Source organism: Glycine max, chromosome 19, assembly GCF_000004515.6.
Source record: "Glycine max cultivar Williams 82 chromosome 19, Glycine_max_v4.0, whole genome shotgun sequence".
NCBI classification, from domain to species: Eukaryota; Viridiplantae; Streptophyta; class Magnoliopsida; order Fabales; family Fabaceae; genus Glycine; species Glycine max.
This window is the reverse complement of record NC_038255.2, coordinates 45247602-45270218: the sequence shown is the minus strand read 5'-3', so window position 1 is coordinate 45270218 and position 22617 is coordinate 45247602. Positions and strand designations below refer to the sequence as shown.

General features: G+C 30.8%; 3 protein-coding genes across 5 annotated transcripts; all 3 read right to left on the bottom strand.

Annotated features, from left to right (window-relative positions):
- Positions 1-222: 222 nt before the first annotated feature.
- Positions 223-4028, bottom strand: LOC102660535 (pentatricopeptide repeat-containing protein At5g12100, mitochondrial). 3 transcript variants are annotated; one of them, XM_006604552.4, is made up of 2 exons: positions 1335-4028; positions 223-724 (listed from the first exon to the last, which is right to left on the bottom strand). In XM_006604552.4, the coding sequence occupies exon 1, from the start codon at positions 3952-3954 to the stop codon at positions 2725-2727; it is 1230 nt and encodes a 409-aa protein (XP_006604615.4). In that variant the 5' UTR covers positions 3955-4028; the 3' UTR covers positions 223-724; positions 1335-2724. The 3 variants fall into 3 exon arrangements, with proteins under 3 accessions (XP_006604615.4, XP_006604613.4, XP_006604612.4); XM_006604550.4 differs by having other exon boundaries at positions 223-729; positions 1339-4028; XM_006604549.4 differs by having other exon boundaries at positions 1339-4028.
- On the bottom strand, positions 1558-2631 carry LOC121172636 (pentatricopeptide repeat-containing protein At5g12100, mitochondrial). The gene has a single exon (XM_041012908.1). The coding sequence runs from the start codon at positions 2629-2631 to the stop codon at positions 1558-1560; it is 1074 nt and encodes a 357-aa protein (XP_040868842.1).
- Positions 4029-5256: 1228 nt separating the features above from the next.
- Positions 5257-10705, bottom strand: LOC100782772 (glucomannan 4-beta-mannosyltransferase 9). The gene is made up of 9 exons (XM_003554366.5): positions 9692-10705; positions 9468-9566; positions 9126-9378; positions 7277-7387; positions 6966-7102; positions 6589-6702; positions 6275-6474; positions 5959-6153; positions 5257-5837 (listed from the first exon to the last, which is right to left on the bottom strand). Exons 1-9 carry the CDS (start codon positions 10019-10021, stop codon positions 5675-5677), a joined length of 1602 nt encoding a protein of 533 aa, XP_003554414.1. The 5' UTR covers positions 10022-10705; the 3' UTR covers positions 5257-5674.
- Positions 10706-22617: the final 11912 nt, after the last annotated feature.

Genomic DNA, 22617 nt, shown 5'->3' with positions numbered 1-22617 from the left:
GTGGTTAATTATCAGCTTAACGTTTTATAATTATATCAAGTAAAAGGAATTTGTATTCCTTTGAAACGATGTAAAATGGATGGAGGAAAAAAACAATATGAATGTGAAAACGGAACCCAAGTTTTGTGCCGTCCCATTTTGCACAAGAGGATAACCAAAAAACGATCTATTTGTGGTTCTCAAAGAATCTTAGAATACTTTGATTGTTGGATATACATATAATTTATTTAAATCAAAGATTATTCAATACAATTTACCCACAAATCACTCTGCTAGTATTAATGTTTACAAGACACCCTAACCTCCAGCAATAAGCACACTCGAAAGCTTTTCAGCAGGTCTACCAACCTCATGCTAAATTTGTTGTGCAATTCGACTATCACCCTTACAAAGTTACTGAAGTAATCACCACAACAAAATTGAACGCCGTTTCACTACGCAAAAGAGGCAGGATATGTGAAACATAAGTCTGGAATTATTCTTTGATGCTGAAACTTCTGGCATTTTCCTTTGATCTTTGTCATATTCGGACAAGATTGCGACACCATCCCTCGTGTATGCGCTGAAAATTTAATACCGTTTGTTTCTTTTTGGCAAATAAAGGTTGAATTTCAGCCTTACAAACAGCCATCAACAATGACATCCAGCTAGGAGATGCAGGTGATGGAGACCTACGATATTTCTTTGAAGTTGATACTCATGAAAACCTCCCTCAAACATATTCCTGCACTAAAAAAAAATAGGCTCCATTGAAATCGTGAACTTCGAATGTGCCTTAGCATGAATATATGTGCGTATAAGCTTTTGGATCCAGCCCTCTAATCTTCATATCATCAATGAAATGTTACTAAACACTCGAATAAAGTTTTGGGCATATAATTAACAAACGCCATTTCTTTTTTAAAAAGAAAAGCAATATCAAGCTTCGGGTGTGTTTTTATAATTAAACAGGAATATCCCCAAATAATTATAGGAGGGTGTATATATCTGACTCGTACAACCAGACAACAATTTATGTGTATTGCGTCTTTAAACAGACTGTTAGGAAATGTGTTAATTATTTATTCAATAAGTTCGTATCACATGATAGCTTATATATAAATATATATGAATTTAATTATGAAACTTATCAAAATAAATTAAGAAAAAAATTATTTCGATAAGTTTCACTAAAATGTTTATTGAAATAAGTTAAAGAAAAACTCGTAAGAGGCACGATTCATTTTCATATGTTCAAAGAAGTTTCACGCAAGCTTTTCTAAACGTTCAATTATCAATAACTAAAATCCACAGAGAACTCTGAACAAACAATTAGGACTGCGAATAGCCCTTACCTACCATTTTGAGCTTGTATTAACTTCGTCTTCTCTGGGAATCTGACTTTCGTCTCCCCTCCAAAGGGTTAACAACCCCCATTTAGACGTAACATCAACAAAAAGTGATGTTTGATAATGTAGAACAAACATATACCACATGCCCTGTGTTATTAGGCACCTGTCCTTATTTTCCAATCATATGCACTGAACAATGGGGCAAGGATTTTACCTTGGCATTTTTCTAGTTATTCAGTCCTCTACTGCTCAATTCTGAGGATACAATTTGAGCCTCTCGCAGCATTCCCTCCTCTCTTAGCCCGGAAATTAGCTGGTAGCACATACTGGCATTTAAAAGCAAACCCCCGTCTACCATTTCCCTATACCAAAAGTATGCACCATTGAAATCTTTTAAGTCACAATGCCCCTTAACCAGAATGTTATAAGTATCAACTTTTGGAACCAGTCCTTTAGCCTTCATATCATCAACAAGATGCTTCGTTTCAGAAACCCTTCTATCTCTAAGATATGCTAGAATCAAGCAGTTGTAAGTCACCTTGTCGGAATCAACTCCCTGATCAACCATCTGCTGGTGCAAAGACATTGCCTTAGGAACATTTCCATCTTCAGCATAACTGTAAATCATTTCATTATATACAAATTGATCTGGGACTAAATCCATTTGTAACATTTCTTGAAACATTTTCTCCATTTTCACTACGCCTTCCTTCCTGCATGCACAGATCAAAGGGTGAAAAGTCCCAACTGTAGGTTTTATGCCTAGCATCTTCATCTTATCATACCATTCAAGGCATTTCTGGGTGTTTACTGACTTGGCATATCCTGAGATCAGAGAATGGTATGTTATTACATCCGGGTTACATCCCTTGCCTGCCATTTGGAGAAACAAATCCTCAGCTTCCTTTACTCTTCCATTTCTTCCGAGTCCATTTATCAAAGTATTGTGAGTCACAAGAGTTGCGTCTATTCCACTTTGTATCATTTCATCAAAAAATCTGAAAGCATCTTTCAATTTACTCAATGAGCAACTAGCTTCAATGAGCATATTATATCTTTCTGCATTCGGAGAAACCCCACGACCTATCATATCTGCAAGCACAATCTCAGCATCAATAAGTTTACGATCTTTGCAAAGACAATTTATTAGAGAACCATGGCTGATGACATTAGGCTTTATCCCTGCCTTGTCCATTTCATCAAGAAACTCAAAACACCTGACAAAATGGCCCCTCTGGCCATAACCATTAATCAATAAGTTATAGGTTTCCACAGTCGGGGAAACACCCTTCTCTACCATTCTCCTAACCCATGTCTCTGCCTGGTCCACCTCCCCAGTTTCACAGAACTTGCTAATCAGAGTATTAAAAGTGATTCGATTAGGCTCCAACCCTCATTCTTCCATTTGTTCAGTTGTCAGTATAGCTTTCTTCAAGTCACCCTCTTGGCAATATGCATTCACCAATATGTTATATGAAATCTTGCTTGAAGTAACTCCATTTTCCACTAGTTTGGCCAGAACCTCTTCAGCCTTTTCAATTCTCCCAACCCTGCATAGTCCATTCAACAAAATACAATAAGTTTGCTCATCGATCCTTATTTCTTTTCCATCAAACAAACTGTCGTCACCAGCAACATTCGAATGATCATCAAACACAAAACTCAAAAACCCACCAGGCAAAAAACCACTGTCCTCCATCTCTAACAACACCTCCTTCGCATCCTCCACCCTCCCCGAACCACAAAGACCATTTAACAAGGAATTATATGTAACAAGATTACACTCCACATTTTGTTCCCTCATCCTCTCCTTGAAGCCAAAAGCTTCCTCTATATCACCCACCTTACAGTACCCATCAATGAGCGTGTTATAAGTAACAGTATTCGGAACCACGTTTCTCTGAATCGTTTTATCGAACAGCTTCCGAGCATCCTTGATCCTTCTCACTTTACACAATCCACCCAGTATCAAGTTATAAGCGAACACAGAAGGGCCCATTCCATCCTTTTCCATGGATTTCATCAACTCAAAACCCTTGTCGAGGTCCTTCAACATCACTGCCGCCTGAACAGCCTTTCCGTAAGTGACAGCATCGGGTCGAATACCAGAATCGACAACGTCGGCGAAGACAGGGAGGGTTTTCTCGAAGTGTCGGGAATCCACCAGGGTTCGGAGCAAGCGATTGACGGAACGGGTGGAAGGGATAAAACCGTCTTTTCGCATGGAAGAGTACAAGTCAGTGGCTTCGTCGAGCATTTTGGAAACGGAACAGAGCCATAAGAGGGTGTCCGAAAAGAGGGGTTTGGAGACGTGCGCGTGGAGTTCGGAGAGAGAAGAGAATGCGGTTTTGGTGAGAAGAAGGGATCTGAGGAACCTTCTTGCGGTGACCGTGCGACCGCGGTTTAGTAAGGTTTCGAGTTTTTGAACCTTTTGAAGGCGATTCTGGTATTGGGGATCGGATTCACAGAGTGTGAGTGATTGGGAGCAGAAGAAGCAAATGGAATTGTTGAAATGCGAATTGGGACGAAGACGGAGAGCAGAACGAGCTCCAAATCCCATTGTATGGCGCGCCAAAACCCCTTCTGCTATGTAATTCACATTGCTGGAACTGGAATTCTTCATGGGTAGCTCGCTTCCCAAATAATTTGGGTCATTGTTTGTGGGCTGTGCTTTCGGCCCAATTTGTTTCTGTACCCAATTTAAATCTAAACTTTTTTTTTCTCCTTAATCCTCCCGTTTATGTAAGAAAAGTTTTACTAAAAATTGTTTCCTTCCAAAATCAAACTCACATATTATCTTCAACGATTCAATTTTAATCTCATTTAAATCTAAACTAATATATTTAATTTTAAAAAATTGAAAATGCAACAGTTAACCAAATTTTTTAAAAATATTTTTTAATTCTTAATGTTATTATATTTTTTCTTTAAGTTAAATAACCATTCTTAAGTTAAGTTAAACAACCATCTTTTATCTTTTATTGATAATAAGAATAAATATAAATTAAGAACAATTTAAATGGTATAACATAATTAATAGATAACCTTATTACTTAAATATGTGAATAAAAGTTTAATCTTTCATTCACGTCAAAAAGAAAAAAACTATTGAGACTTAAAAGAGACTTAACCCAAAGACACCGTAGTTTACAAAAGAAAAATTCAACATAAGACTTACTTTCATTATATTTTGAATGAAGTCTTTAAATTTTGTAAGTGTTAAAAGATTAGAATAAGTTGACAAAAGTCCATATGATAAATTATCTTCAGTTATTTAAGTGGTATAAGAAATATTTTTCCAAAGTACTAATTCTTAGATGAAAATATTAAAATAAGTATAATTGCGTTATTTTTTTGGGATGATTTTTTATATAAGATTGTGTTAGTATTTAAATATTGTTAATGTGTTAATATTTTAAATAACAAATTGAATTATTCAATCCGAACCACAAACTTAATATTATTTTATTCTTTTTAAAAAGTAAAAATCTCTGTCATCTATACTTTATTTCTTGATAAAGTGGGTAGATGTAAAAATTATGATTGCATGACATGAAAATGACGTCAGTCTTATTTAGACTCTGTTTGTATTCTAAAGTCAACTCTTGTCTATTTCCATATTGTGCTTGCCTTTAACGAATACATAGAAAGGAAATTGCAAAAGGCTTCTACTAAATTCTGTCTTATTATGTCATTTATTTTGTTCAGTATTCTTGGAGGTTAGAAGTAGTAATTACTTCGTCAGCCATTGAATTTCCCCGTCAATTATTTCATCATATATAATCAAGCCAATTCAGTTATTAACTTTCTTTGGTATAACATTAACTTAGTTGTTTCTATTAGGAAATCTATGGCTTGCACTTCAAAAGACTCGTCTCTGCCCCCATACAACCATTCCTGTCAAATTTGACTAACACAGAAGAAATGCAAAATGAAACTGTGTATTTTATCCCATTTCTTGAAGCTGTTTATTTCTTCAAACAAATACAATGTAAAGAAAAGCAAAAGTTAAAAAAAAAAAACTACAAAATCTTATAAACAATCCATCCAATGTTTGCTCCCCGGAGGATCGATGCCACATGATTGCTGCGATCTTGTTCTGTATACTTACCTTTCATGAGAAGAATTTCAGTAATTTGCTTATATATCTTTGCGGTATATTCACAAGAAAAGTAACTCTTTGGAGTCACTGACTCTGATTATGCAACACCTTGAAGAATGACCACCCTTTCTTTTTTATAGTAACAAGCTGTGATTTTCCAGAACTATGTTGAAAACACTACAATACACGTTGACATGAAGGCACAGAAGCTGAAATAGCCGAATGAAGTGCCGAATCCTTCTTAGGAGTTGGGAACAATGGTGCCAACATATCCAAATGCCATGATGAGGAAGGCCAAAGATTGGATAAAGAGGAAGATGAAGAAGTGGTTTTTCCCAAACATAATATCATAGCAGCCACAAAAGAAGAGGTAGAATGCGACACCAAGTTCCAACAAGTGAATCCTAATGATATTTGAACACAAAAACAATAAATATAGGTTAGCAGCCCAATATCATATAAAATTTACTACTTAGAAATCAGTGAAAGTTATCAAATAATCGAGCCAAGAATACTCATTCATACCTGTCTCCAATCCTGAATCGAGGCTTTTTAGGTGCTTTACCTCCTGCTTTAGTCTTGAGAGCATCACCAAGTTTTTCAGTGACAACCCATTCGTTCACTCGACTTGCCTCAAGTAAACCAATAATCGTTGCCTTTGTTCGATGCAGAGACATGACATTCTCAAAGAGAATCCAGAAGACCATCAAATGGAGTGACCTGAAACATAGAAAACACAATGAATAAAGTCAACAAACTCTTACTTGCAAAACAAGTTCCTTGTCTTTAAAATTGGATCATGTGATTTGATAATAGAGCAAAACTCAAGAGAAATCAAGACCTTGGAGTTCCAACTGCATTAAGAATAGTGATGATGGAAGGGATATAGACAGCTCCCCACTTTGGGACCACAACCTCAGGCACCAAAACTGTTGCAGGTAATACAATGCAATAAAACACAAACGTGTTTATGTGTGCTACGACCTTCCGAACAAAGAAGAAGCTGTAAATCACATGTATCTTCTTCCACAATGACACTTTCTGCAATGGACATAACATACATATGAATTTGGAGCAAAAGTAGTCAACAAATTTTGTCCTGCTCCTGCATATATTCCTGATAATTCAAGGAAAAAAATAAATAAACTTATATACCTTGTTATTTATGATCTCCATGACCATTTTCCTAAAAAGATTGGCTGGACCACAAGACCAACGGTGCTGTTGGTAGCGGTAGGCCTTGAAAGTACTTGGCAACTCATTTTTAACCTGTAGCCAATTGAATAGCCCATATCAGAAACAAATTGATAGCACACACACATACATAAAGTATTATTAAGTAGAAGTGATATATCACAAAAAGATGATTTAAACATGAATTCTCACAACCATGAAGTTTTGATAATATTTAATTATAAGGATTTAGTTCTTCTAACTTAAAGATATTTTATAAAGTAAGAAAGTAAGTTTCCAAGATACTTTAATTCAAATCATCAAATGAAATATAATAACAAAGTTTGAAGAAAGCGAACCTTCAAGTCAGACAAGTATAAGAATTTCCATCCTTTGAGACTGGCTCGCACGGCCAAGTCCATATCTTCCACTGTGGTCCTATCCTTCCATCCACCAGCCTCATTAAGCGCCGAAATTCTCCATACTCCCGCTGTCCCTAATGTATTTACAAGAGTACAAAAAAATTTGGCTAAATCTTCTATTTTCATAAAAGAGCTAGCTTCCACTATTGCACAAAAATCCATGTTTTTTTTTTCATAAAAGGAAAATGGAAAGATTCTATTTCGATTTTTTTAATTGTATAAAGTGAAATATTGGTCATGCATATTACCGTTGAAACCAAAGAAGGCGTAAGTGGAAGACCCCACTTCTTGTTCCACAGTAAAATGGTAATCTAGTGACATCTCTTGCATTCGGGTCATCAAACATTCATCGGCATTCACTGGAAAATCACAAAATAAAAAAGATCAATAAATTGCCTCGTCAACAGCTTAGCTGGCATGAAATTTGCAATGCCATTTTTGTAATTATATTGATTTTGTAGGAGTTAAAAATAGATCCAGTTGTCGGTTAGTAGAGATAGACAGTGACTACGAAATAAGGTCCACCATTAAATTTGCACATGCAACTGCGGAAGCAGCACAAGACATGTAAGGGGGAAAAAAGAAGATGAAGAAGCGCAACAAGAACAATGATGACAACAACAACCACGATAATATCAACAACGGTGTTGTTTTTTACAAGACTGAAATACCCTTTGAAATATAATTATACATACATGCAGGTTTCAAGTATTGCCCACCTATGCGGTAGCAGAAATCAGCAATAATAATATTTGGACCCGCCAAATATTCAATTTGCTAACAAAAAAACAAAATAGTCACCGAAGAAAAAAAATTGGTACTACTCAGGGCCGAAACTACTCTTTATGTCAGTGGAGTGTCGCCCTTCACTAGTTCTCATTTTAGAATTTATAGTATTCTTGAAAGTCACCCATAGAACACACACTTTTCCAAAACATTATCATCTTCATTTTATTTTATTTTCTTTTATTATCATAAGATAACATACTCGGGAACACGGTTTCTTACAGAAAAAACCTTTTTTTTTTTATAAAAAAATGTACTTTGCCTTAATCATATGCACGGTTGTTTTTGAAACTTACGCTTTAATCAAAGCTTTTATAATCGTTATTGTTTCATGAAAGTTATATATAGCATGTAGTAAAATACATGGAACTATAGTACTAGTATAACTAAAGAGATTTTTTATATATAAAAAAGTATAACTAGATGCCAAATACTAATTTTTGAAACTCGGATTATACCAGGGTTCTTGACTGAAATTTCTGTGTTTGTTAAAACATTCTATTATGAACTTCTTGGTTACTCACTTATCCAGTCTACAATCCATTTTACCTACAAATTTAATTACCCGTTTCCGCATTAAGCAGTGGTCCAGTGTTTATGTATCTGACTTTTCGGCCACACAATGACACAACCAAACCCTTTTCAGCTATAAATGAATTCATTAGCAAGGACAATATACACATGACAGCCATTATTATTGTATCAATGGTTAATCATCTAACAGTTCACAGATGACTTTTCATGACAGACTGTCCCCAAAAATAATGAAAAGAGGTTTGCCAATCTGAATCTGCCATTCCCACTTTATTTTTTCTTTCTAGAGCACGGGACAAAACTCAAAAGAAATCAAACCACGGAAATGACAACTAAAAGAAAAAGGAGAAGTAACACTTCTCCATTATAGTTTTTGGAGGGGAGTAGAAACAGTGGGTCCCAGAGACACAAAGAAGTGAAAAAACGATAAGAAAAGAATACGTGGCCTAAATCAAAGGCAGCCACGAAATTTGAAGGTGGTAGACTATAGACTGTGATGTTACACGGTTGTTCAACCACAAAGTAGGGCCTACCCCACCCCAACCAAACTAGTTCTTGAAAACAAGTTCAAAACTAACAACCCACCGACAGTTTTTAAAACACAAGTTCTAAATTTAGGACAAGCTATCTAATCTAAGATACTAACTAGTCTAGATTAATGCAACGAAAGCCGCCATCAAGAAAACCAAATTCTAAATTAAGCAAGGGTTGTTGTCCTTATGATTGTTGATGTTGAATGTTAAGACTCAATAGAAAAATAATTAAAAAAATGATTACCAAATTTCCACCGTGCTTGAATGAGGGCTAATTCGGGATTGTGCACGAGAAATGGAACGGTCCGCCACAGGAAATCAGGCTCTGGTTGAAAATCAGCGTCAAAGATAGCAACACAATCACATTGTTTCACGTAGCTACGCTTCATGCCTTCTTTGAGAGCCCCTGCTTTGTACCCATTCCTATTGTCCCTAACCTCATACTTTATGTTCACCCCTTTGCTTGCCCATCTTTGGCATTCAAGCTGCACCAACTCCTGCATTTGTATTCAGTCACCAAAAAAATGACTCAGAATGATATCCAAAATTCGTAATCACATGGAACATTTATTTAGTGCTAATTAACCTTGATTGTTGGGTCAGTGGAGTCATCAAGGACTTGTATGATGATCCTATCTGAAGGCCAAGAAAGCCCACATGCTGCTCCAATAGACAACTGATAAACCTGCATTTAAGTAACAAGGGAAACTGATCGAGATCGAGGCTTGAAAGTGTTGTGCTTAATAGTATAAGTGTTAAAAGTGATGATGAGGGAAAAAAACTAAGTTATTGCCTTATTGGTAATAGTACCTCTCTTTCGTTGTACATGGGGACTTGAACAAGAACCATTGGGTAACAAGAGTTTCCCAACTCAATGTCGTCCTTCATTGGCTCCCACTTGTAACGTTTCTCTGGCTTTCTCCCAAACAACTTCACCAGAGTGATGACAATGCCCATGTAGACTCTCTCAATGAACATCATCACCGACATGATCAAGCACAGAAACACTGCTAGTCTCAGCAACGGGACAATCAGTGGCGCTTTGATTTGGTTCCACACCAATGCAAGCTGCATGGTGAAGTCATCTTTGGCACCTTGAAACGCTTCGGGGAGAATGGTACTGGAAGAAAAGCGATCCATTGGAACCGTACGTTTTGATCAAGCTTGGTGTCAGAAAAATAATAAAAGAGAGTTAACTAGTGAGGAGTGGGAAGCAAAGCTAGCTAGGCCAAGCTCAACAAGGTGAGAATGGTGGATCGAAAAGGGTTTAAAAGAATCACTTGGGTGGAATATATATGTATTTTTTCTTTTGGTGATTGTTATTTTGCTTCTGGGCCACGCAAAACAAAGGAAGCAGAGCTGGAATGTCAGTTACTCTAGCACATACACACCCCCACAAAGAAATTAAAGCTAGAGAGAAAAGGATAACATGCCAGATCTCAAAACACTTCACTTTTTTTTTTTTTTTTGCTTTTAACAAGCTCTATATTATGCCAGTGAGTGATTCTCCTGAAATGGGAGACCACAACACTTGTGTCAAATCCTGTTATCAAACCAAGAGAGAAGTAGAACACCGCATGTACCAAATGCGGAAGAAGAGAACAAAGGAGAACGTACAACAAAAGGAACAAACAAACCAACAAAAGAAAGAGAAAAAAAATGAAGGAAGGAAGGGCTAAGGGGGGGAGGAATGGGAGAGAATGTTTTTATTTTTGTTTTTAGAGGTTCTCTACGTGGGTGCCTTGCATTCTCTCTCTCTCTTGTGCCTTTTATAATGTGTTTAGTGTTTACCTTCACAATGCTTAAGGTCTCAGGTAACTGTTAAGTACTAAGTTCTGCAGCCACTGTGCGGCTTATATAAAATTGGAAACAGCTTGGTAAGGTAGGGTGGGAATATCAAAATATATATAAAAAAAAAAATTATGGAAAACACACGATGATTTAAGAACGTTATAATCATTTGCCTTAATTTTCCCGGCACATGACATTTGATTGGCCTAATACTAGATTAATTGCACATATTTTCTTCCGTTTTTTGGAACTATTTTAACTAATATAATAGTATTATTTCTTTCTTAAAAAAATAGTATTATTTCTCTTCTCCTTTTCTTTCCAACCCGTCGTCCTGGCCCACCATATTTTATGAGAGTTATGTGAGTCAAAGCTTATGCACAACTATATTATTATTGAATATTGAATATAAATACTTAATGGAAGACATTAATGTAAGAAAATATTATAACAATATTAGATTTAATTCTAATATATTCTTGATATCAAAGTTTTCGGTATTGTTAATTACTCATTCATTATCATATTATTAAAAAACTAAATAAATAATTATTTCAAAAGCCACACACTTGCTTTTAACGATGTAATATAGTATAAAATATCATTGAATAACCATATAATTATAAAGCCTTAACAGTCATATTGTTATGGAAGTTTTAAATGTGCAATAGTACAATACTTCGTTTTTAAACAGAAATATTAGATTCTCTTAAAAAAAAAAACAGAAATATTAGAGATGCGACTTTTCTGAAGTGAATACTCGGGTACTCACTTATGCACTTTGTGAGTACATTTAGTAGGAGATAATTTGTAAGTTTTTAAGGAATCTTAAATTAAGAGCTTTGGTTTTTCATATTTAATATCTATTTAAAAAAATATTTATTAAGATTGGTTTTTAGTTAGGTTTCACACAAAATTATTTTCGTGAGGAAATAAGAACCTAAGTTTTCCGGATTATTTTTTTTTAAACAGTAAAATATCACAATACTCTATTAAATTATTTATTATGATAAATAATGGAAATAGCTGATGAAATATCACTAATCTTTAATTTCTATGAAATTTATATAATTATTTCAAAAAATATTTATGACTAAATAAATAAATTTTATTAATCTTTAGAATCATGAGGATTCATGATTCTCAAAAATCTTTATTTTCAAGCACGAAAAATTTGTTCTTGTACCAAACGTCCCTTAAAGAATAAAGTTTACTCACAATCATAATGAGATCGAAATTCAACAATTGAGAATTGCGATAAAATCAAATATGTATATAATAAAATTTAAAATTTATTACAACTTTAACCATTTATTTTCTAACTAATCAATATTATATCACATTATCCTTTAAGTACAATCTCGCAAATTTAGAGAAATCGAATCTCTAAAGTTTTATATCTATTTTGAATACTTCTCCGTCCCTCAAAAAAAGATATTAAATTAATATAACGCTTAATTAAATTTCATAAATAAATGTGATTTATAAAAAAATATTTTAGTGAAAATGTTGGTGATAAATTACATATTTACATAAAGTTTATTTTTGTATTTATTATTTTATGTACATATTAGATTAATTTACTTTTCCTATTGGAAGTCAATTTTAAAAGATTTTTAGAATATTAAATTTTGTTTATTTAGTCTTATTTTAAACCGACAAGTTTTAAATTTTGGATGAGTATGAATTGAAAAAGATTGCATTAATCTTTAAAACTATTTCAAGTTTTAGTAAGTATTATTGTTAAAAACCTTGATTTATGTTTAGAATTGAAGGCATTGCAAGAAGCACAAGTAAAGGAAAATCATATTTTAATAATAGTTTTAAACTACATTAAAAGATTTTATTCTTTTTAAAATACAAGCATTACTTTTAAAATATTATATTGACAGTACTTGTAATTATTGATATTGTTAAAAGAAATTCTTAACATTAAAATTATTCAATTTTTTGTTTGAGATCATTTTTAAAAAAATCTATCATTTAATTTATAAAAAGTAAAATATATATAACTTAACTTTAATTTATTGGGAAAATTTAGTTTATCTTACCTTTATATTTTTTTCTAGTAAATATTTAGGGACAAATTATTTAAATTTGTATCTAACCCCACAAACACAAAAATAACCCTAAATCATGGTGTAATAACCGCAATTATTTTTTGTGCAAGCTTTAAAAAAGATTATATGAAGCAGGCATTAGAAGTTGGATGCATAGTATACTACATTAACTCACTACTATTTACTATTTTATAATTTTTTTAATCATAACATTGGTGAAAAAATATATTAATTTTATTTATGATTAGTTATTATCGAAAAATTTAATTGATTATTCTTAGTAGAATTTTTCCTTTTAATCATGTTTAATTTATTCATAAAATTTAAATTAAACTTTATTTAAAAGGATTGAATCCAATTTTATTTGAACCAAGGAATAATTGATAGAATGTTTACATTTTGAAAAATTGAAAACTATGCAAATTCTATTTTACAATTTTCTTATTTCAACCGACATGTATATAATAAACCTAACATATTTGTCCGTGTTTAGTTTTTAATCCGTAAATTGATTCACAGAGAGAAATAAAGTCTTGTAAAATTAGAAACTCTTTTTGTTGTGGCGGTGTAATAGCATGTCACTTTCGTACCCTTAAATGTCTACCGACCAAACTCAACGAATGACGAATCTCTTTATGGTCAGCGGCATCCTGCCCTTCCTTGAGTCCTTCCTAGTTCCTTCAATTCTGTTAACAACAGCCATTACTTTTTATTTTTCTTTCCAAAATGAAAATCACGCAGTATTAAACGGGCTTAATTTGTTGAATTTTTTTAGTTCTTTGGCACCACGTGTGAAATTTGGAACTATTGAATCTGGCATAAAGACGAAATGCAACAAAAACGATTTGTTATAGGGCAATTTATTTAAGGAAAATGAACATCATTACGCGATCTTTATATTTCATTCAAAATAAAGTGAACTTTGTATTCTGGGTTTTGTATTCGAATTGCAAATAAAAAAGGCGTTTGAATTAAAGTTGATGGACATATGCCACTCGAAAAGAAAAAGTCAATAATAATATGCTTTTACCAATTAAAATAAGGGAAAAGTGGGTGATAATGAGCCATAAAATATGTGTTAATAATCAAGTCTACAAACACAGGCTAACTATAAATTTTGACAAATATACTAACAGGTTGATAAAAAAAAAATTGAATTATCTTTTGCGTACACATTAACTCGTCTATACAAAGATGAGACTTTAATTTTGGTTTGATGTTTTATACTTCCAGAATTGAGTTTTTCTTCCTGAATAAAAAATGGTACCAGAAAAAAATGTAAGAAATTGCAAGAGTGAATACACCGACTGAATGAAGGTGTGATGAGAAAAAGTGAAACTGTCATTACAAGTATCCCCCAAGTGATTTTTTTTTATACTAGAGGTGCCAATTGCTTTAAGCTAAGCAAAGTAAAGAACTTAATACATTATGATACAATTGTTATGTCAACATACTTCATGTTGTGGGCCTTTGTATAATGAAAGTTTGAAGAACTAAACGTAAGTTGTTTAATGTATCTTTTGTAACAAATAAATTGTCATAAGGGAAATTAAGGGGAAACCAGAGGGAATAATCAATACTATCAATAGTCACAAATCTCTCTAAATCTTCACCTAATACACTTTCCATGGTCAAACAATATATAGTTTATTTTAACCGATGCGTAAAATTAATTATTACTTTTCTTATTAACTTAAAGGCACATTCTGATTAATCTCTACTAACACATCATTAACTATAATTCATTTTAGACTAATATCCATAGCATTATCTTTTAGTTTTAAGTCTCTCTCATGCAGACAGACAGATCATTATCTAAAAATAAAAGGATTTGATGATTTAATATGACGTTATTGTTATACCTGTTGTTTATTCGTGTGTATTGTTTTAAAATGGTTGTGAGGAAATTGTAAGCTATACAATGAACCTTTTGTATAGAATACACTCGAGCTTTTTGGGGAAGATATATAATCAACGTAAATAGTCAAAAGTTTCTAATCTTCCACCTACTACTTGTGCATTGAATAAATTAAAAATACATTTCCCATTCTATGGAAATATAAAATCATTTGGATAAACTCAATTTAAAATTGTGAATCATCTAGATTATCCTTGCCACATTATTATCATTTTAGTTTCACGTCTCTGTCTTTAACAGCTAAACAAAGCGTCGGCATTTGTTTAGGGCACCATAAAAACATATGCATTCGTATTTTAATTCGTTTAAATTCTTGGTTAAATTCTGGAAAAAGCCAAACAAAGAACAAACAACAAACAACAACTGTATGGTTGAAGGTACTTTCTTTAACTTTGTTTTCAAAGGCAGACTAAGAGAGATTCCCAATTTCTTTAAGCTATTGTCTATTAATTCTTTCTAATCTCTAAAGGCATAATAAATAAAATTAATGACCCATTCAGTATTTTTATATTGTTTGTTTTGGAACAAAATAGAAATTCTAATAACAAAACGAGCAAGTACATGTCTTCATAGGATATGTACCGAATATTTCCATGGGCTCTAGCACGTACCTTGTGCTATTGGTCCATTTTTTATAAAGTACAATTTTCTTTGCCTGTAAAAAAATGAGCAAGTGCAAGGGCCAACCTTGTATAATGCAGTCAATTGTTGAATTTATTACAACTTTGGAGCAAATTCAGTCCTGTGGGCTCCTACTACTAACGTTATGTCCATTATATATGTCATAATACACCATACTTGGGGGTGATTGATGTTCCCTATTCTAGCTATTTTGTCTTCAAAACGTTTCGGTAACACACAGAGACCCCATTTGGGTTCGGTAACGATTGGTGGCAGAACTTTCACATTCCTTGCAATATGCATGTGAATTGAGTGGGTGTGCCTTTCTTAGATTAGACATTGCACCTTCTTCACGACCCTTATGCCTATTCTGCAGCATATCATTCTTAGTCTTGAATCCCAAGGTTGTCCACACACGTCTTCTTCCTCACAGCATTGACTATCGTCTACTACGTGTTAGTTTACTTGTCAATAATTCAAATAGAAAATAAAAAAAAACTAATTTTATGTTTTAAATTAAATTAATTTATTAAATATGTATACTTCTTATTAAATATTTTTTAATTTCTTGATTTTTTTAGCAAGTATGAGCCTAGAAAAAGAAATACTTTCTTAATTCTTCTGTTTAATAAGCACAACAAGTGCACCGTAAGCACCAAAAAAGTGTTGAATTTCAATATATAGTTAAAGGGCAATACCTAATGAGTAATGATTTTTAGATATTTTATTTTTTTAAAATACTTTATTAATACTGATCATTTCTTTCTGTGTTTTTCTTCTTATCACCTATAATATTTATATTTTTCTCACTTTTTTCTACTTCATTTAAATATCTAACCAAGCTTGGGCATACCAGGATTGGTCTAGTGGTGGAAGAATTTGGATGGTTAGCACAAAATTTTAAGTTCAAATCTTGTTGTTATCATTATATACCAAAACAATTATATATTCTAACCATGCTTGCATTGGTTCAAAGCTCAGCCATTGTTGTGTTAATCAGAGAGAAAAAAAGACATTGTTTTGTGGTATAATATAATCAACTATATATATATATATTGTTGCCATGTTTGAATCAATCTTGATTTCAATTAATCTTTCGGTTGACAAAGCAAGACGCTTATACTGCATGCAAAATATTTTAATTTGCTGTTTATGCCAATGTACTTAATTTTGTATTGTAATAATAGTTTGTTTCCCGTGTCATTATTTAATAGTTATCATTTTTAAAAAAAAATCGACTACTATGAGATAAAGAATAAGGAGAAAACTTTATTATAGTCAGTTCAATATTCGCGTATAAGCTAATTAATGTAATTTGGTACTAAAGCATTGTAGAAGAAACAATAAAAAAAAGTTTCGAATTTGATAAATTGCCAACACGAGGGGCATGTGGTCCTGTGAATATATGTGGAGTACTACAAGCTAGTTTGAGAAACAGTGAAAGGTCTTGTAAACAGCTAAGCTAGATCAATTCTTTAGATACTTTATTAGTATGTATAGCTTTTATATGATCATATTCATATTCTATCTCATTGCTTATCATTTTTGTGATCATTGTTATTACTATTACCCATGCACGCTGACAGGCAATACTCCAATTACAGATGCACAGCTATTAGTGTCCACACTATGATGAAAGATTTATTGACTATTGTCATCTACGTATGCTCCACAGTGCTTTTTTGTTAAAACTTAAAAGTTAAACTTGTTTCTCTGCTTTGGATCGATCCAGTTATTCTATTTCAGATGGGATATGTAATTTCCTTCAACCAATCTGATAGCTTCTTTTTGCAACAATGAGGAATCATATCTTATTAAAAATTAAGGAAAACCGCTTTCATCCCTGACGCCTAGTGATAATATATTTATAGATACTTTCCTTTCTTTAAAGTAAAATATACACTTCTTTTAAAGTTATTACTTAACTCCTCAGCTGTCAATTTATCACTTATTACACCTACAAATATTATTTTTAAGAAGTTATATCAACATTTTTTAGTTTTATATATTATCCTTACATTCCACTATTTTTATTGGCTTAAATAATTATATGTATTTCTTTATAAGTAGACTAGAAAAAAGTTCCGTTAAAAACAATAAAATAAAATAAGCAAGTGTAAAATCACAAATTATATATCGTTGTCACAATAACAAGATATAAAATGTTAGAGCAAAATCAATTTTAATTTCATCTGATGTTTAACCTAATCCCCTTTACTTTATTATTGAGAAAGTATAAAATGGAGCCTTTTCCTATGTTTCTTTTCCTCTATAGATATCCTCTTTTGGATTAATCCTATGCAATTCAAGGTACTATTTGATATTAAGTATGGGCACTTTTCTTTTAAAAAAAATTGAATCATGGTTTATCATTTCATGGGCAGACTAATCCCTTTTTAGTTAGACCCAACCTTGATTGATACTTAATCCTTTTTGTTTTTGAAAAAAAAAATCCTTTTGTTTTAGAAGATAAAAATAAAGAGAAAAAATTTAAAATTTAAATAATTAAAAAAAATTGAAAGAAATAAAATCTTGTTTCTAGAAATCATTTTTTAAAATTTAATAACAAATAATTCATTATCTATTTTTTATTCCCTTAGTTTCTGATGGGTATCTTTTTTTATAAGACAATCTTAATAGTGGATATTTCTTCCAATAAAAATTTGAACCTTATTTGCCACAAGTTGAGATACGCCCCACATTTGAACCTCTTCCACAATAAACTCAACACCCGTTAATATAGTTTTGTATTTTTTATGAGTTTAATGCCTAAATATTGATAATGTAATTTTTTTATATTGTTCTCCATTCATAAATCACCATTTAAACTACTTTAAAATAATTATTTTAAAAGTTAACGAATTTACTATACATAATGAATTATGATTGAAAAATTGTATAAATTTTTTTACATTATCTTTCTATAAACTTTTTTCTCTTTCTATATCCCCTTAACATATCATAAAAGAATTGTGAGTGCATATATGCGTGTAGAATTATTTTATATTATCATATAATTATAAATAACTGATTAAATTATTTTAAGATAATTATTTTAAAAGTAAAAAAAATGATTAAATGAATATATAAAAAAATTACAGTGTATAATCCTTTTTCTCTTAAAATATTTAGTATAAAAAAGATATTAAAATATTGTAATGTGTAACTTTCCATGGTGTAGTGTTAGTCTTCTTTCATTTAATGTTTTATTTTTGTTTTTCTGTCATATCATAATGTTCAGTTAAGCTTTTAAATTTTTTTAATAAGGTCAACCTATTGTTTATTTTAAGAAAATAATTAAACCATTTTCTCTAAATTGACCCAATTATTTGTGCTATAACCAACTTTTTAAATAATTATTTGGATGCTACTATGATGCCGTCATCAGATGCGACAAGAACATTCTTGGGCTGATATAATTATAAAATTATAAATGTATAAAAAAACATTCATATAACTATATGAGTATACGACAATATTAATAAAATGTAATGTTAGTGAATGAATATATTTTGATTTTAAACCCTAATTTGGAAAAGTATTTTCTGATAGAGATCAAGAATGAAATTTAATATATATATTGATAATTAAAATAATTATTGACTTTAGACTTGAAAATACAAAAAAAAAATTAATTACTCATTTTATTATTCAACTATTATTATTTTACGATTTTATTATCCAATTTTTTTTCCGCACATCATCATATTTTTTGTTATTTTTACATATTTTATTATCATGTTTATAAAAAGATGTCATTTTTCAAAAATTAGTAATAAAGTAACATCATTTTATTTTTTAATTTTTTTAGTGACACACCAACGTTGGTAAAATACATAAATTAAAATTGAAATTTTAAGTGGTAAAAATAGTTGAGTGTATTAGAAAAAAAATCTAACTGGAAATATGTTGCATTCACGGACACAAAAATATTTTAATTGCTAATTTATAAATCAAAATATTTTTTTTATTATGATACTCTCTTTGTCTTATAACGAGTGTTATCATCATGTATACTTTTTATATAAGCAAAAAAAAGTTAGTAATTAATTGAAAGAGTATAATAATTTTATAAGATTAACCTTTTTATTATTAATTTATTTATAATTTTTGTTGTTCATTATTGATATTAATATTATGAAAAATGTAAATGAAAAGAGATAATTAATATTACATTTAAAAACTAAAATAATACTTATTTTAATAGTTATTTCTTACACTCTCACGTGACTCTTGTTATTATTTTTATTTGTAAAAATTAAAGTCATATACTAAAAGATTCATAACAATTCAAATACTCAATTCAATTATCTGAGTTAAACCCTCTTAATACTTGACTACTATGAGATAAAGGAAATATATATCCTCTTTTTGAAGAATATTACATTTATTCTTTTAATTAAGAAAGTTGAGATATTATTATATAGTATAAATATTTCACATTACCCCGCTAAATTTATACAAAAAATAGAAAAAATATTTTTAAAAAGTATTGTATCAAAAACACAAAATTCAACCAATTAAGATTTACTTTTTATTAATTTAAAATATTTTTCTCTTTTAATTTATGTTTTAGATGTTTTAAAATAATTATTGATATTTTAATTTCTCTCATATATCCATACAATATGAATATTTGTTACTGGTTAAGTTCTATTTAGTAAAAAAAGACATTCAGTAAATAATACTTAGTAAGGATTAATATTGCCTAAACATTTAAGTTAACAGTAGATCAGCACCATTGATTAACGTAAACAGTCACAACAACGTGATTAATCATCTACCTAATGGCAATGACTACAACAGATAGTTTCCTCGATCGTCTCAGGCACCTAAGACATGAAAGAATGCTTAACCAAATACAGTAAAGTTGAATTTGTTCCATTCTAGTGGCTGAGATCATTGCCTTGATATGAATTAAAAGCATGTTTAGAAATTTGGTAAAAAAAAAATATTATGGGGTAAAAGTGATTTTTATTTGTTGGATGTGTTATTGAGACATGAGCCACAACAATGTTAAGTGTAAATCAAATATATACTAATGGTATCTTTTTTTTTTTTCTCTTAAGAATGTATCTTGTGATTTTAATTTCCGCACACTACATGTCTGAAGTATAATAATAATAATAATATAAATTAATTAGGTAAGATTATTTCAGTTTAATGGGTGATATCGATTTTTAATTAAATATCTGAGGAGATAATTTTGTTTCTTCTAATAATCTTATCAAACTCGATTTGAAAGCCTTCAATTAAAGATGCCCATAATCTCAACAAAAATAAATAATCAAAAAATATAATGAGGGGAATAAACATGACACGCGGCTCCACAAAGACATAACCTTTTACAAAAAAAGGTCAATATTTTTTTTAAAATTTAATTTATTAAACTCTTTGTATAAGTTTTTTATATTATTAATTAATAAGGAATTATTTTTAATGCGGCTTTTAAAGTGAAAAAATCACTTTATATAACAATCTATTATTGGATAATAATATAAAAATTATATTATTAGGACATTCTATTTCATTTATTTTCTATTTTTTAAAATGAAATTAATTTTAGAATTTAATTGAAATACATTAATCTTCTAAAGATTTTATATGTTAAGATTGAATCATATATTCATATATTGTTATATATTTGAAAAATATCAATTTTTATAATAATTAATTTTAAATTTATATTTAAAATAATTTTATTTGATTAATAGAGTTTTTTTTACAATGATAGTTTATTAAAAATATAGAATTAGTTTTAGAGAAAGTCCATAAAATTGTATCCACTTTTACTTGTTTATTTTATACGTAAAATCCGTTTTTACTCCCCTTATTCCTCAATTTTCAATTTTTTTTTTCTCATACACATTCCTTAAAGGTAATTATATTCGATTAAACATTAAATATTAACACTTCTTTCAACAAGAATTCTAACATTGGTTCATGACTTGTGAGAAACTAACCTCTTCAACATACTCAATTCTTGTTAGTTCATAATTTCAATATTGAGATCTGGCCTTTTTGAAACACTTTAACCCTTTGGCCGAACCAGATGGTAACACGAGACAATACATTGAAGTATTTCATGCGCAGTTAGGTCTTTACTAGGCATGTTGCGACAACGATTCTGTTTCTTGAAAGATGACTAATTGGAAGCTAGACATGTGGTTCAACACTTAATTTCAAATTAGTAGGAAAGACAAATCAAATGTGATGCGTCGCAAGCAACCATTTTAAAAAAAGCCACGAATTTCTTTCCCATGATTAAAAATTAATACAAAAAAATCCCCTTATTAAGGCTTAATAATTAAAACTTTGTAATTAAAGTGCCAGCTAAAATTCAATCATTAACCTTTCTAGCTGGTTCTGCAATCCAATCATTTTCAAGTGTCAAGCCTTTTGCCCCGTTTAGCAAATTTCCATTTAGTGGCAAGCACAAGGTGACGGTACAACCACATTGAAAATTCCGTAACATCTCGAGGTGACCATAATCCTCGACAGGTCTCTTTTATACTTCACTTCATGTGTTCAACCGTTCAAACTTCAAAGTTCTTGAATCACAAGTTTTACGTTGAGTTCATGTTGTGAACAAGACCTTTGATTAATGTAATAGAAAGCTCACCTGAAACTGATTATTTAAATCCTAGGAACTTCAATAAATTCTAGATCCATTTAACCGGCTTTTAACATTGATAGTTCTGCTGTTCAATTTGTCATCTACTACTCTTACACCGCACAACCCAAAACGTCCCTAATACGCCTGCACCTAAACCTAATGACAAAGGAACTTAATTAAAGAGGAGAAAACGGGAGAGGGTATGCGATATATAACCCTATAAATGATATGCTTTCTATATTAAAGGTTGCAAGGGATCCTTAGTTTGGAATATTAGGATTTTATTTTGAGGTTTTGAAACTTAAAATAATTAAATCCAGTTTTTTATACGCATAAAGTGTAATTTATGGTATTTGAATAATCTACTATTCTTGATTAATAGATACTGTTGAAGAGGAAAAAAGAAAAATAACATATTTTTTGTCATTAGCACATTTTATAATTAATTATGATAATCACTGCATGATAGAATTTAAGGAACAATTTCGTTTTGAGAAAACGGTTTTTAATTTCATTTTTTTTAAATAACCAGTTTTCCATATTTATATTTTCATATGTATGCACTTCATATATTTTTTGGGTCGTAGGTAAAAGATTATGGATGTACTCCAACTCAATAACTGTCAAAGATTAATTTCGCTTACAGTAATTATTGTTGGTCCAACCGAATTTTATTCACTAAAAAAATCAAATATAATTTTTTTTGCATTAAATAGATTAACACAATTGT